Source organism: Clarias gariepinus, chromosome 10 (genome assembly GCF_024256425.1).
Source record: "Clarias gariepinus isolate MV-2021 ecotype Netherlands chromosome 10, CGAR_prim_01v2, whole genome shotgun sequence".
In the NCBI taxonomy this organism is placed as follows: domain Eukaryota; kingdom Metazoa; phylum Chordata; class Actinopteri; order Siluriformes; family Clariidae; genus Clarias; species Clarias gariepinus.
In genome coordinates, this window is record NC_071109.1 from 21,115,389 (window position 1) to 21,131,821 (window position 16,433).

Genomic DNA, 16,433 nt, shown 5'->3' on the forward strand with positions numbered 1-16,433 from the left:
GATTGACTTTGGAATGCTTACCGACTCCATCCATCACTAGTTTACACTATAAAAACATTTACAACACTGTTTATCATAAAAGGAAAATAAAATCTAAAGTGGCAGTAGGGTTGGCTATCATTTGGTTTTTTTTATTGTACTGATTCCAAATCTATACTTTTAAAATGGTACCAAATTCAAATAGAAATTTTATTTGTCACATACACAGTCATACACAGTATAATATGCATTGAAATGCTTAAATGACTGCCTGTGACCTTAAAAATTTAGAAACAATTAACAAAAAATAAGAAATAAATAGTTGAAACTATAAGAAAATAGAACAAAATATTAAAAAAATTCAAAAACTATATTAAAGAGAAATATATAAGAAATATAAAAACCTACTGTATATGTACAAAAGACAAAGCAGTTTAAAGGGAAATTAAATGGAAATAAATAAAAAATGTGCAATGTGCAATGTATATGCAAATGTGCAATGTCCAGAAATGGAAATGTCCATAAAGTGTGCAAATGAAGGCGAGTATGTGCAAATGTGCAATGTCCATGAGTGTCTGGTCTACAGCATACCGGGATATGTGCATCTGTGCATGAGTGAACAGATGAATGATGTCCATACTGTAAGTGTCCATTACTGGTACATAAACAGTTCCAGAACAAAAAAATTAAGAACGGCTTTTTTTAAACAAAATGTAAAATAATTTCTTTTTATTTATTTTATTTACCTTTATTTAACCAGGCAAGACAGATTAAGGACAGGTTTCGTATTTACAACTGTGGCCTGGCAAGTATACATAAACAAATTTAGATAATACCCAACCCAAGTACAATCATTTAATCATTTAGGGTCATAAGTAGCTCATTGATTAAGACATTGGAAGGTCCCAGGTTCAAACCTCACGACTACCAAGTTGCCACTGTTGGGCCCTTGAGCAAGGCCCTTAACCCTTAACTGCTCTAATGTGCAATGAGTTAAAAATGTAAGTCGGCCTGGATAAGTGCATCTGCCAAATGCATAAATGTAAATTAAACACTAATAACAGCAAAGTACAAACCATCTGCAAATTTGAGCAATTCTTTCATATTTGCTTTATCTGGCAGAAAACGGCACCTCTCCTGACTTTGCCTGAGTTGGTGTGACTGGGGCCAGGACGCACACACTGCCAGCTGATTCCCACAAACTGTTAAACACGGTGCATCCCTCTGCTTTTAACTTCATCCCGTGTGTCCTCAGATGTTTTATTAGGTTTGACGTGTTTCCCCTTTACACGCAATTGTTGAAAGACATTTGTTGCATGTCACAGTGTCAGAATCCTTTGTTTTGAAATACAGCCACACTTTAGAACATTTAGCTTTACTGTAGGCATCTTAATTCAAACGTGTTTAGCTTGGCAAGCAAATGCTACCTGTTGCCCGTTAGAGCAAGTGTAATTTCTGCATTCAAGCAGAAGCTCTCATTTCTTAGAGTTGTTGCTTTTAAATCAGAATGTGAAAACAATGTAGAGACTCTACATTGTTGTTGTAGTTGAATTTTTAAAGCTTTCTGACTCGTGTTCACATGCATTTTCTCAGTTGGAATTCTTCACGTGCGCTGAAGGTGATGCTTCTTATGTTTGTTTCAATCGATTGCTTACATTTTAAAATAGCTTATAATAAATCAGAGACATTGTCAGAAATTACTTGGTATAAGAACATGCTAAATAAAATGATTTAATGTCCTGTACAGTAAAATCGAGGATTTGGACAAGATGGTGCATTTTGGCTAAATGCCAGACAGAAGAAGAAATTGTAACTACAATCGCATGATTAATTCTGTTTTCTTTTACTTAAAAAAAAAAAAAAAAAGGTTATGCATTGTGGACCCATTTAACTGTTATTTTCTTTGCATATCCCAGCTTCTTGTTAGTAGGCTGGGTTCAGAGCACAGGGTTAGCCTTTTTGAGCAAGGGCCCAACCTGGTGGAGCTGGGGCTCGAACCCCAACCTTCTGATCAGTAATTCAAAGTCTTAACACACTATGCCAGCACTGCCCCAAAATTTCCAAAGAGACATGCTTTGCAAAACCATTACTGTACTGCAAGAACCTGAGTGGCCTGCACAGACCTGATCTCACTACTCCTCATGCACATAAATCCCCACAGCCACGATCAAAACTCTAGTGAAAAGCCTTCCCAAAAGAATGAAGGTAAATTTTTAATGGGATGTTAAAAAACAAAACATAGAGGTATTCATATTATTTGTATAATGTGGAGGATGAAGTGTACCAGCCCTCTTTCCTACAGGTTATAGGCCACTTGACAGTGAAAAACACAAAAGATAACTATTTAAAAGGGATGCTTTAAGAACTACTGTATATACACACACATACAGTATGTAATAAACACACTATTAACTGACATACACAATAGGTAAATGAAATTATTAGAATGTCTCCTGCACAAATGCATCTGGACAATACTTCCTGACTGGCCTTCTCTCAAAATTAACTCTTCAGATATTACTGTATGTTTGACAGCAGATGCTTTTTGAGGTGTAAAATCAAATCAGTTAAGGGAACAGCAATGTGAACAGACAATTTAATTTGGACCAGAATAATTGGTCTACGAACATCTGAGTATAGTAATTAAAAAGTACCTGGCACACTTGCACTAAGAGGATATTATGAAGACGGGTGTTTTTTATTTTTATCATGAATAATTTGCACAGCATTTGTTTTTCTGACACTCTTTTTTGAATGTGTACAGTGCAGTTTTCCCACAAAGATAAAAACTATTTGAAATTTTATGAAAAATGCAGGAAGTAGTGCACATGGGGTCAGTGTTTTTTATTTTTATTTTTTTGTTTTTTTAAAAAAAAAAAAGCTAATTGGGTTATGGAGAGCTGATCTGGTCAGTAATTGCCATATGAGGCTCTACCACTTTTTGTTCTGTTTGTTAATGACACACACACACACACACACACACACACACCAACACACTTACTGCACTTAATTGCACCACATTACTTTGTAACTTCACATAAATAATGGCCTTTAAAGCTTTTTCTTTTTCTCTTTTATAAAGGAAAACCAGCACTGTCAGCAATCTTTCTGTGAAGTTCAGACCTTAATAATGGTGTGCATCAGAGCTCCTGACATTATTTGTGATTATATTGAAGTAAATGGAATAGTACTGTATGTGTGACTATTTTCTTTGTAAAATTGTTACGCTGTTGTATAGGGCTGCAACTACAATTATTTTAATAATTTATTAATCTGTCGATTATTTTTCTTTGATTAATCAGGTTTAAGAAAAGGAAGAAAAGAAAAGCACTAATTTCCAACCCTTTATTCAAAAACAAAACTAAAATCTTAAGAAAGTGCACAAACATGTTGCTTCTTGAGCTGTTATAATAAAAATAAAATAAAATAAAAATGGACTAACACAAAAAACATAGACATGAATGCTTTACATCTGCCAAATATGTAATATAGTGGAACCTTGGATTACGAGCATAATTCATTCCGGGAGGGGCTCGTATTCCAAAACACTTGAAAACCAAATTTAATTTAAATAAAAAAAAAAAACAATCACTGCTGCAAAGTAAAACAAAACAAAAAAATTAACCTGTACTTTACCTTTAAAAAAGAATCGCGACAGAGCAGTGTTTCTATAGAGCAGAGAGAAGTGTGTGTGTGAAGGCGAAAGTAGGAGGGGTCTGTGTATGTGAGGCACGGTGTCCAATGACGCGCGCACACACACACTCACACACACAGCAGACAAAGAATAGGCTAAACCTTGAGCAGAGAGAGGAAATGTATTTTTAACGTCTAAAATTTAAAGTCTCCGCGTCGCGCGACACAACGAAGCGATTATGAAATTCATTGCCAACGCTTTTAGTAATCCATTTTAATCGATTTTATCGATTTATTGTTGCAGCCCTACTATTATACTTCTCAAATCTATGCATCATTTAATTATCTTATACAGCTCTAAACTTAATATCCACCTCACATCTGCCAGTTTCAAAGATGTTTTCAAAATTGTAATTTGATTTCATTACTGATTATTACATGTAAAAAGTAATCAGATTAGTAATTACGTTACTTTCAAGTTGCTTTAAAAACGTTTGTCACAGCGTGCACCTCTGATGGGTGTGCGCCTCAACCTGTTGTCGCTTTTCACTCACTCCGTAGGCTACCTACTCAAATCCCCCCTCGCAGGTGTGTGAAGGGGCAAGGCCATCAGGTCGGGTCAGCTGGCGATAATTAATGTTAACGGATCATTTGCTTTTTCCACGTTAAAAATCCTCAGCTTTTTTCTCCTTTTTCCTTCTGTTAATCGTTCTCCTTCCCCGTTTTTAAAAAAATAAATAAAATCACCCCTTTTCCCATAAGACCTCCCATCGTGTATATGGGTCTGTGGTGCCGCCCATGCAAAAAGAGTAAACCTGTTGCAACATCAAATGTACAACTACGAAGCTCTTCGACGATTGATTAAAGCGCATGCTTGTCAACTAATACTGCTGTGCAAAACGTGATTTTGAAATGGATTTTAATAAATCTTTAAAACTACATTTGTAATGCTAGTAACGTAATGTTATTGACACTGGTAACCGTAATCAAATTACATGCATTTAAAATGTAACGGGTTTCATTACTGCCTTATACCCAACTCTGGTCATGTCTCCTCCTGGTTGTGTTCTTTATAAACAAAAATATAGCGTTTTTCGAGTTGTTTAAAATGCACTTATGCGGTACACTGAATCCTGCTACAATAGTGTACAATCCCACACCAACATACGGGTCTATTTTTTTCTGTGATTACACTTTATGTATGAATTTACCATGAAGGAAATGTTTTTTTTCCCCCTGCAGTCCTGCAATACATTTTTAGACTGTGACATTTTGATATCTGACTCAATACCTGGCAACCCGCCTCTCTCACTCACATCGCTGACACCTTGCCATTATCATTATTTTAGCAGGTTTCACACACCTACAGTAGACAGAAATACACAAAGCTGCATGGAAAGCAACACTCGAGATCCATCAGACTGAATTAATCAGTGGAAAAGCATGCTGATGAATGACATAGTGAAATCTGTCATCTTCATGAATTAAAGCTCTGCAACAGTACCAGACATTTCATCGTGTCCTCATGATGTTATTTTTTTGAAGAGTGCATTTGCAAGCAATGTCTTGTCATCCCAATGGTCCATGGTCACCGCTATTTCCGTTTGATTATTCGTGTTAAAGTACACAGCCTTCTCGTCCTTTAGTAGCATGCAGGGTGCAGACAAAGGTTTTGCTGTATTGTGATCTGCAAGCAGCGGCTTACTGATTCAGCAGTAGTTCAGCTTGCCTGGAAGAAAACAAGGGCAGCTCTTTTTGCAGATCTTTCTTCCACTTTAATCCAATTCAACCACCGACCACGGCTAAAAGAAAATAAGCCTCTAAACACTTAGTTCTTAAAGCTACAAGCTAGGATAATGTTGATACCAATTCAGACAACTGCTGTCAGACTTTTCTCTTGTGCTGCAACTAGTGCTCTGAAAAGTTTGAAATGTATTATAGTAATGGTGCAGTGCCCCCTTCCACACACACACACACACACACACACACAAAGGACACTTCTTCTGTCCAACGTGCTTGCTTTGAGCTCTTCTTCTACATTCTGTTGGTAATGAGTGGAGATGTTTGGCATGCTGCCACTGCATTCTCATGGCCTCTCTAAATGGCACAGTGGCATTTCTGTGCTCCCAGTTCCCGCAGGCTGTGCCCTCTCACAACTTTGAGAGAATAGGCCAGACATGGTAGGGAAACGTTTGAATTGATCCACTCGAGCAGAGCCTGGGGAAAACCGAGATATGTTCTACTTAATAACGTAGGCTCGGTGGGGTGTGCTGCCAGTTTAACTTCAAAAGATATATCAGTAGATAAACAAATTGGTAAAGCTGACCGCAATTTATTGTTGCAAGAAGCATTTTTAAACTAATGGAATAGGATAGAAAAAAGGGATGCTTTTATTAAAAATCTATCAGTAGAGAATATTTTGGGGTTGGGACTGTAGTCATGAGCTTGGCTCTGTGAATGCAGACAGATCCATAACGAGCAAACTGGAGATGGCAAGGAACAGCTCCCTAGACAAAATAATAAAAATAGATGAAAGGGTCCCTAAAACCAGATATGTACATTATTATTCTTCCATAATTCATCTATAAAATCAAATGTTACTATGGGTGTCGAATGTATCCTCAGAATGAGGATCATAGTCTTTGTGATTACCGCAGCACTTCTTAGATACTAGAGTTTCCACCAAAGGTTGGGTATCTAAGAAAAGCTTTAGGGTATCCGTATGAGACAAGCCACAGCAGAAGAGCGTGAGTTGCAAAAACTGCAAAAGCTCCAAGCTCAAGACTTGTTAGGATGATTTAGGCTGCGATCTGGGATCAAGATCAGGAATCACAATAAGCAAAATCATTCACGGCCCTCAAGGTGACCAAGCCCTGTTTAATCAGAGAAGTTCACATGTTCAAGTGGCATAATGCTGCAGCTCCCCATGGACTTACTCTTTTCATTTTCAAGCTGTCTTCAAATTTTCTCTGCTGCCACAGAGGCCAGTTCACTTTCCTACTCTTCTCTTCTGTGATGCAGAGCAATGCAATAGATTTTGGACAGGGACCAACTGACCAAACAAATCACTACAACCGACATCTGTATGCATACATTTATCTTTCCAGTTTTTCTTTTTTTTTTCTGAGACACTCACGGATCCTCTAATCATACCGTGATTTCTGTCACTTATAAGCCCCTTCTAAGTATTCCTCCTATGGCACGATCAATTCCAGTAGGATGGCATTTTCAGTACCATGTGAGGTCTCAGATTTGACTAACAGATGTGCTGGAAATCGTTCTCTATGCCAAAGTGTGAAGCGACAGTTTACTCCAGAGAGAAGGAGAAGCATGGCAGGTTTTTTAAACAAGGAACTGAAGATTAATTTAGTAGGAATGCAGTATTAACCCATACAGAAGATACTGGTTGTATATAGAGCTTATGGGTAAAATATTCTCTTGGTGTTGTTGATGATGATGTACGCTATATGGCCAAAATTATAATGTCCTGACCATCACACCCATATGTGTTTGTTGTACATCCCATGTTGAAACATTACATTTTTTCAAATCTTAAATTTGCTCTTATATTTGGCAATGGCTTAATTAAGATTGATAATAATGGAAAAGTTTTTTTTTTTTCAGTTTGTATAACAAGTTTTATACATGCAACATCCCTGTACAATTAAGACAAATAGATAAATGTGAGATTTGAGTAACAAGGGCCCATAGTCCACAAGGACTTGATGTCTCGCAATGCCCCCGCTTTACACACTTAGCAGATTTTGGAAAGCGGCTTGGGAATTTTTTGAGATATTTGTGCAAGCCACTCATTATTTTTTCACATCAGCCTGGGCAAACAATGTCTTCATGGAGATTATCTTGTGCTTATTGTCTGTTAGGACCGTTAGTTCCACGGAAAAGAAAACTTCAAGCTACAGCAACTGCTTTTGCTTTGTCTTTCGGCTGTTCCCTTTCAGGGTTCGCCACAGCGAATCATCTGCCTCCATCTAACCCTATCCTCTGCATCCTCTTTTCTCACACCAACTAACCTCATGTCCTCTCTTATTATATCCATAAATCTCCTCTTTAGTCTTCCTCTAGACCTTCTGCCTGGCAGTTCCAACCTCAGCATCCTTCTACTGATATATTCACAATCTCTCCTCTGAACATGTCCAAACCACCTCAATCTGGCCTCTTTGTCTTTATCTCCAAAACATATAACATGGGTTGTCCCTCTGATGAACCTATTCTCGTTTCTATCCATCCTTGTCACTCCCAAAGGGAACCTCAACATCTTCAGCTCTGCTACCTCTAGCTCTGCCTCCTGTCTTTCTTTCAGTGCCACTGTCTCTAAGCCTTAGAGCATCGCTGGTCTCACCACTGTCTTGAACATCTTTCAAATTCTAATTCAAATTTTATTTGTCACATACACAGTCATACACAGTACGAAATGTAGTGAAATGCTTTCTTTCCTTTCATTCTCGCTGATACTGTTCAAACTACAGCAACTAAGACATCCTACTGTATACAACTGAGTGCTTTCAACTTTGAAGAAAGCCTCCATATAAGTATAGATGGTGAGAATAAAATTGTTGTTACAATTTATACCCTAAGAGTGGCCCTGGCCCTGGCTGGACCTGAGGATGAGGATGAGGTTGCACCTGTCCAAACTAAACCAATTAGAGAGTATTGTTGGGTGCACAGCTGCCTACATTTTGAAATCACCCACTTATACAGTACAAGCAACAGGTGCCTGCTGCCACAGTGTCACAATCCTTTTCTCTTTTTTTCTAAATGAGCTTTTTTTCCATATTGTATTGTTTGTTTCTCTCTCTCTGTCTCTGTGGGAGTAAGTTGCACAGAGAGCAGATTAATAAAACATGACGGAACATCTGCTTTCCTCCCTGTGTTGGCGAGCTCCAGCTTTCTTTACCTTCTCTCTTTTCCCACTCCACAGCATGATGCACACTAACCAGACACGCTTCTGGTCTCAATGCCGGACCTTTTAGTGTCCTCAGTGTGTCTGGCATATCAGGCGCTTCCTTCACTGCTGTGTATATTAAAGCTCATTTATAAAAAAAAAAAAAAAAACATATTTAATAGCTGCTTTCTATCCTAAATAAAATGCAAGGTAGTGTAGGTTAGGATTGTATTAGTTTGGAGTCTCTGAGTGGTTCAGTGTCCATATTTACAGTAATTGTTTTAAATAATAAAAAAAAGAGACATGTTGAGGAGTTATTAAATGTTTAGATTATCCTACTATGTTTGTCATAATGATTCTTTTATTCATTTTTATTTAATATGTTCTATCAGTAGTTTGTGGAGAATATATGGGTTTTTCCCCCATTTTTCTCTAGCAGGTGTCACTAGTAATTTGTCGCTTGTTCGTGTGACAATTACTGTTGTTTTTGTCGGGATGCACCATCTTTTGTTGAAGCATTTTATTTACAATGAGAAATAGCAAGCACAAGTTACAGAATGCACTAATAAATGTGAAAATTGGTTACTTGATTTGCTTGTTACAGCAGGCACAATGTACTTGCTCTCCAGAGTCACCAATTATCTCTGCTATTTTCTTCCAAGTTTCATTTGGTCTTTGTAGTATCTCTATGTACATTTATTGGGAATTCATAGAGTGTGGGTACATCAAACAATAAATGGAAATAATTGTAGATAAAAAGTAATTTAAAGTAAGACTACAGTACTACCTACAGTAGCATGAATATAGAATTACAAATCTTTGAAAACACACCTCAAAGCTTTAAAACCCTATATGACCAAAAGCTTGTGGACAGTTGATCATCATGTAGGCTGCCCCTTAACTGTTGCCACAAGGTTGTATAGGATGAAACATTACACATACTGTTTGAAGTTTTTTTTTATACAAAAAAAAATATATATATATATTTTTTTTATACAAAAATCTGTGTCCATCAGCACCAGAAATTCAAACTGTGCAGCTTCAGAGATCATGAGAATTCTCATGGAGTTTGACAGCATAAAGTTGGCACATTTAAAAAGTCAGTATTGTATGAACGAGTCTCTGTTATCGATCGGAGCTTGACAACACAGGCGGAATTCTTATCTGTCATCAAGCAGGATTTTCATGCTATCAGATGCTATGGTCTGTGTTGTCCTGGCATTGTCACTCTTAGACTTCCGGTACTAGGGTGATCAGCAGTTGTTCAGAATCTGTTCACCAGCCTGAAAATGGTATTCCTGGCAAACTCCAAACCGTCTGCTGACGTCTACTGGCATTGCTCCAAGTTGAGGCATCCCAATGGTCTAGCTTTCTTTCTGCTAATTTGGTCTAAGCACAGCATGATGGTGTGAAGACAAAATGCACAGAATGTTTTTCATTCCAAGACATATCCGCTAGACACAATTACATGGCAAATTTCATGCATGTGCACAGCACCTCTTAATTAGATGGGTTAGGTTATCCACGATAAAGTGATGAAGCATAAAATTTCTCCTTAGCTGTGTTTTTAATGTGGCAGGGCAAACACTTTTTTTATATTCCTCCAATGTCGCATTGTTTCCTTTGCCCATGAGTATATTACAACATGGTTTGCTATGGTTGGAATCAAAAAACTCAAGCGGTCTGCACAGAGAGTCCTGACCTTAACCCCACTGAACACATTTGGAATAAATTGAAACAGCGTCCTGGGCCTCCTCACCCAACATTATTGCCTGTGTAAAATAAGTATTTGATCACTTGCTTATCAGGCAGATTTCTGACCCTCAAAGACCTATTATTTTGCTTTTAAATAGTCCAGCTACTCTCTGCTCATGCTTCTAAATTAGTACTGTAGCACCTGTTTAAGGTCGTTAGCTGTCATAAAGACCCCTGTGCACCCCACAATCAGCCAAAGTCTAAGTAGATACATGGTGATGATGCTAAGAACGGTGAAGAATCAGCCCAGAATTACGCGGGAGGAGCTGGGCAATGCCGTGAACAGAGCTGGGACCATCGTTTCCAAGGCTACTATCAGTAATACACTAAGATGTCATGGTTTAAAATCTTGCATTGCACGGAAGGTTCCCCTGTTTAAGTCAGCCCATGTCCAGGCACGTCTGAAGTTTGCCAGGGACCATCTGGATGATCCAGAGGAGTCATGGGAGAAAGTCCTGTCCAAAGTAGAACTTTTTGGTCTTAAGTCCATTCGCCGTTTTTGGAGGAAGAAGAATGATGCATATCATCCCAATGATACCATACTGTACCTACAGTAAAGCATGGGGCTGGAAGCATCATGCTCTGGGGGTGTTTTTCTGTGCAGGGAACAGGACGACTGCACTGTATTAAGGAGAGGATGAACGGGGCCATGTATTGTGACATATTGGGCAAAAACCTCAGTCAGAGCATTAAAGATGGGTCATGGCTGGGTCTTCCAACATGACAATGATCCAAAGCACACAGCCAGGAAAACCAAGGAGTGGCTCTGTAAGAAGCATATTGACTATTTAAAAGCAAAATAAGCAAGTGATCAAATACTTATTTGACTCAGTAATTCACAAATAAATTGTTAAAAAATCATACAATGTGATTCCCGGATTTTTCTTATTAGATTCTGTCTCTCACAGTGGAAATGCACCTATGCTGAAAAGTGTAGACCCCACCATGATTTATAAGTTAGAGAACTTGCAAAATTACAGGGTGATCAAATACTTATTGACCCCACTGTGTATGACTATAGGTTAGATGACTATTAAATATATTTTAAAATATTTTACATACAGTACATAGTTCTCACATGCACTCATGATTTTGACCAATTTTTTTAACCCACACCTTGTTTTTCAGTCATTTCCTCTAATATCTATACTCGTGATTGTGTTTCCTGACTCCATTTGCTCTTGCATGTACCTGCCTAATACCAAGCTGTTGCCAGGGCTCTGTCGTCATGATAACGTGCTGTATTGCCATGCTTGCTAATAGCATCTCAACTGCTGAAACAGAGAAAGAGAGACTTCTCACTACTGCATAATTCACTGTATGTTGTCCTTATGCTCTGCTATTTGGGATGAAAATCATTGAGATTTAGATGCAGAACACTTAAGGCATGTACTATATTAGTTACTGTTCTGAAAAGCATCATTAGCTGTGTTTGAGGCATTTGGTTGGAGCTAAGCAAATTACCTGCTTCTCCACACTACAGATACTGTATACTGTATTTCATACTGCTATAGTTCTCTGCACTGAGATAAAGACATGGAACTCCACATGCCTGTGTTTTCCACAGGAGATGGTGTGTTTAGAGCTATGATGTTAATACACTGTTAAATGTAGGTGTTTTCATTGGTGTCCTGAGATTTACTCAGCTGGTCAGTAAGTGTACAGCGCAATACGTCTAGGCTGTTCAGGTTTCTACATTAGTGGATGTATCTTCAGTGCTATTGATCCGCCGAACTCCAGCAGGTCGGTCCAGACAAACCTTCAAACAACAGGGTTCTGTCAATATTGATCTCTGAAGTTTGTGTGTACGTTTGTGTGTGTGTGTGCGTGTGTGTGTGTGTGTGCGTGCGTGCGTGCGTGCGTGCGTGTGTGTGTGTGTGTGCGTTTTAAACTGCGTAGGTGTTTGTCCTCCTGGACATGTTGGGGAAAATGTAAGAATCGATTTAATTCAGAGAGTTGAATTGTTGTGTAGACATATTTTCTAAACACATTTCAAACCATTTGGAATTATGAATTCTAAAAGGTGAATTATTTAAGCTGCTACAATTTTCACCTTAAGCCATACTATAAACTACAAGCTTAAAAGCTACAGTATGATACAAATTTTAAGACAGTGGTTTTATAACAAACATTTAGAGTTCCATAGCATATATTACATTCGTCTGAGTTTCACCAGTCGATTGCAAGTCATCATGTGCACACGTTTATATGCTCATTCACCCCTGGGGAATTTTGAAGTCACAAATCCACCTATTGGCATGATTCAGGAGGTGGGAGGAAACCAGAGACCCCAGTAGAAACTCACATAAACACAACAAGATCAACAAGATGTACATCTCCACATAGACAATGACCTGAGCTTACGGTCAAACCCTGCTGTGTTATTTAAAACTAATCTTGCATGAATGCAAAAAAATTGACAATCTTTATTGCTTCCTCTAGGGGAACAGGTGAGGCGCACTTCGTCTATGTCTTCGTCCTTGGGATTCTTTTTACTGGCGTGAAGGACTTGCTACGATCTCAAGTGATGTCATCAGTGGCGGACGGGAGACGTTTGAAGAGTATGGGATTGTGGGAGGTGTACAGTGGCATGGTGCTGCTTGTGGCACTGCTGTTCCGGGCTCATAATCTGCCCACGCTGGCATGCTGCCTGCTCATTCAGACCATTATGGCTCAGTTCATCTGGAAGAGGCTGCACTATGATGCCGCCCAGACCACCATTATGCACTACTGGTTCGGACAGGCCTTCTTCTTTTTCCAGGTAAAAGCACTGGACATGCTGTCTATGGTATGTGTGTGCGCATGTGAAAAAAGATACACTCTCTTGTTTCCTTTCTAAATATCATGTTTGATGCTGCATGCCTCAGGCTTTCAAAGCGCCGTCTTCTCTGCAGCAGAAATTCAATTTGCACTCTGAATAGGACACAACGTGCTGAATGATGTGGTCCTGAATATGTATTGGTTTGATTTAGAAATATTAATGCAAATTATAGAGAAAAGCTATTTTCTTCTTACCTGGGGTAGTCCTTAATACTTTTTTTTATTGGAACCACAGACCTGGTCACCTTTTATTAAAAATGTTTTTTACAGAATCTCTTTATAGTGCCTGCGTCAGCAAAATTGGGTTCATACGCAATAGTTTAGCTTATTTATAAACTGCCATCTGCTATTATTAAAAGGTATGTGTACCAAAATATTTTTATTCAGATTGCAGCATTTAAAAAAATCCCATCTACCACCAACTGTATACAGTCCCATATACACTGATTTATGAGATACTTTTTTGCATTTCTATATACAGTATGTCACTGTATGATAAACATGTGTCAAATAAAGTAGTTTCTTTATTTGAAGGTGTCTAATTACTTATTCATATTTTTCTTCCACTGTTGAACTCTTTAACAGAAATTAATAAGGCAGACCTGCCTGGTTATCATTTTAACTGCCCAAGCATGAAATTACAGACTTGCAAAAATGACATTTGGATCCAGGAGCCAACGCTCTGTACTATCTGTTTCAAAGGACATGTCCCTCTTAACCTTTCTTCGCTTTCTTTTCGTTGTCTTTTTTTCCACTCATTTAAGATGGCTTTTTAATTCTCTGGTTTATCAGACATGCACATGAAATTAGCCTGTCCTGACAGATTGGGCTATTTTCTGCACTTAAATAAGATACATAGTTAAGGACATCCATACTGTACTGTAGGTGCATTGATCTGGTTGATGTGTTTGTATTGTAAATGAACCCTCTTGTGAGCACCGCTATGTCATTTGGCATCTTCTTTGCTTTGATATGGGCACTCTGTGGTACATCTAGACCGCTGAAAATATCAAATAAAAACTAGTTTTGCTTCTGTTTAATAATTCTATCAATGCATTGCCTTTAGCTCAGTTAGTGTATATGAATTAATCAATTTCCAGATACCTGCAGAGAATGTAATAAGGGATAAATTCCCTTTGATTCAGGGACATTAGCTCTTCCCCATGGCGTGTACATACATCATGCATGTTTTGTTGGTTTGACACATTTTCCCCATGCTGTCCCTTAATTTACTTGCTTGCTGCTTATCATAGCGTTCAGTGTTGTTTTTCTTTATCTGCTTCTGCTGTCTTTTCAGGGGAACTCCAATAACATAGCGACGGTGGATATCTCAGTGGGCTTTGTGGGACTGGAGAGCTATGTGGAGGCTCCGGCTGTCTTCCTTACAGCGTTTAGCACCTATGCAGGTCCGCTGCTCTGGGCCTGCCATTTGGTGTGTTACCTCAGCTCAGAGAAAGACAGGTACATCAGCCTTATTTTTATTTATGGTCATGCAAACAAACAGAGAAACACAATGTGTAAATAAATAAATAAATCATGTAATACATGCATATATTATATATATGGGTGTAATTTATCATTGTAGTAGGTAAATCCATCTACTATATTTTATCCAGGAATTAATCAGCAGACCTGAGAGTAAGGTTGTTGGCAGTAAAAGCAGGTGAATGTGATACTAAAAGGATAAATGTCATTATTATCTGCCTCTGGCACATAACAAACTTGGGATATAAAAATGTATTTTAATTATATGGGATTATCATATAAATTTGGCTTGTGTTCACCTGGGATTGATAGTATGTTTATGTACTGTAAAGGTTTGCACTCTGCAAATATTAGCGTTAGCTGTAACACTTTACTTTACATGCAAATAACTCCTGTAGAGCAAGGATGTGTTTTAAAAAAAGTTCTACATTCAGTAGGCAATAACTTCTGTGATGACCCTTTGCTTTAAATATAGTCTCATGTACAGTTTAGCTAGTTTTATAAGGAAATTAGCCGCTTAGCTTGTGTAGCTTGTCTGCATTTAAATGCATATGAACTTGAATAACATCCATTTCCTAATCCATCTTTAGTCTATTTATTATGATGATGCCCCACCCTTTGCTTTGTGCACATGGATGAGCAAGTTTGACATCAGTGTTTAACCTCACAAATGCATGTTTGGAAAAATACCTAAAATTTAAAATTTTTTAAAAATATATATGTTGTTTTTTTTATGCATACACAGACACACACACACACACACACAGGTTAATGGTAACAGGATAATGGACAACCTAGGCTGTTGGATTCCACAGAAAAACCAATGTAGCACAAATCGTAAAAAAAAAAAAGTCAATGCCAGCCACGATAGAAACGCACCAGAACATCTCGTACACCACAGCCTGCCACACATGAAGCCCAGCAGGGAAAAATTTTAAGAATGCAGTCCTGGTGTCCAAACACCACAGATCCCAATCTGACTGAGAACCCATAGGATAAATGATTTACAAATTTACATTAAGGATTTACAGGCATTTACCAATAAGTAATAATGTTTAAATAAAATAATTTAGGGGAATATCCATGAATTTGAATGTGAGGTGATTACTTCTAACCTTATACAACTAGAAACAGTCTAAACCAGTAACACTTTAGCAAAAACAAAACAATTAACACTTTACACATTGGGGTAATTTAGGAATTTCTTTGATCTTCCTCTTTTTCTTTTATTCATTATGAATTAAACTTTGTTTATGAATATTTGTATTGGTTCATAATTGGCATTTGTTTTGTAAAACTGATTAATATATTACTTGTGATAAATTATTAAATGCACTCATTATGCAAAGAAACCAAGCATGAATTAATCATCTAAGTTCATATCTCATTAGTGTTAAATTAGCACAATATTATACCTGTAGGTCCCGGAGCTTTTAGATGACTTCTTATGGCACAAATAGTACAATACATACCCCATATTATAGTATATAGATATTTTTCAATATTCATTCCTTAAAATAATGTTTAAAAAATATTACTTTAAAGTCCTGCAGTGTTTATTTTTTCCTTTTTTTTAAAGATAAGACAATTACTATTTCAGTTTGGTGTGCAACCCTTTTGCTACCAAATACATGGGCAAAAATGTATTTGGACAAAAATGATTTTGACGGTAGAATATGAGACACAATGTGACTTGTTAAGCGCTAATAATTTATAAATCACTGAAAACTATCATTTTATTTCCCATTGAAGTAAAAATATCATAATATTAGTGACTTATTCATGTTTCCTTTTAAGTATTTGTTCATATAGAAACAATGATGTGTTGGACTGAGCACATTAATGCAAACATATTCAT

The 16,433-nt window shown here is 37.6% G+C and overlaps 1 protein-coding gene across 2 annotated transcripts in view; it reads left to right on the top strand.

The window, feature by feature from the left end:
* The window catches only part of pigg (phosphatidylinositol glycan anchor biosynthesis class G), a 145,996-nt gene that overhangs the window by 120,645 nt on the left and 8,918 nt on the right, over positions 1-16,433 (top strand). For both annotated transcript variants that reach the window (XM_053506373.1, XM_053506374.1), the window contains exons 11-12: positions 12,713-13,031; positions 14,388-14,551. In XM_053506373.1, coding sequence (XP_053362348.1) covers positions 12,713-13,031; positions 14,388-14,551 — 483 coding nt within the window. The remainder of the gene's footprint in view (positions 1-12,712; positions 13,032-14,387; positions 14,552-16,433) is intronic.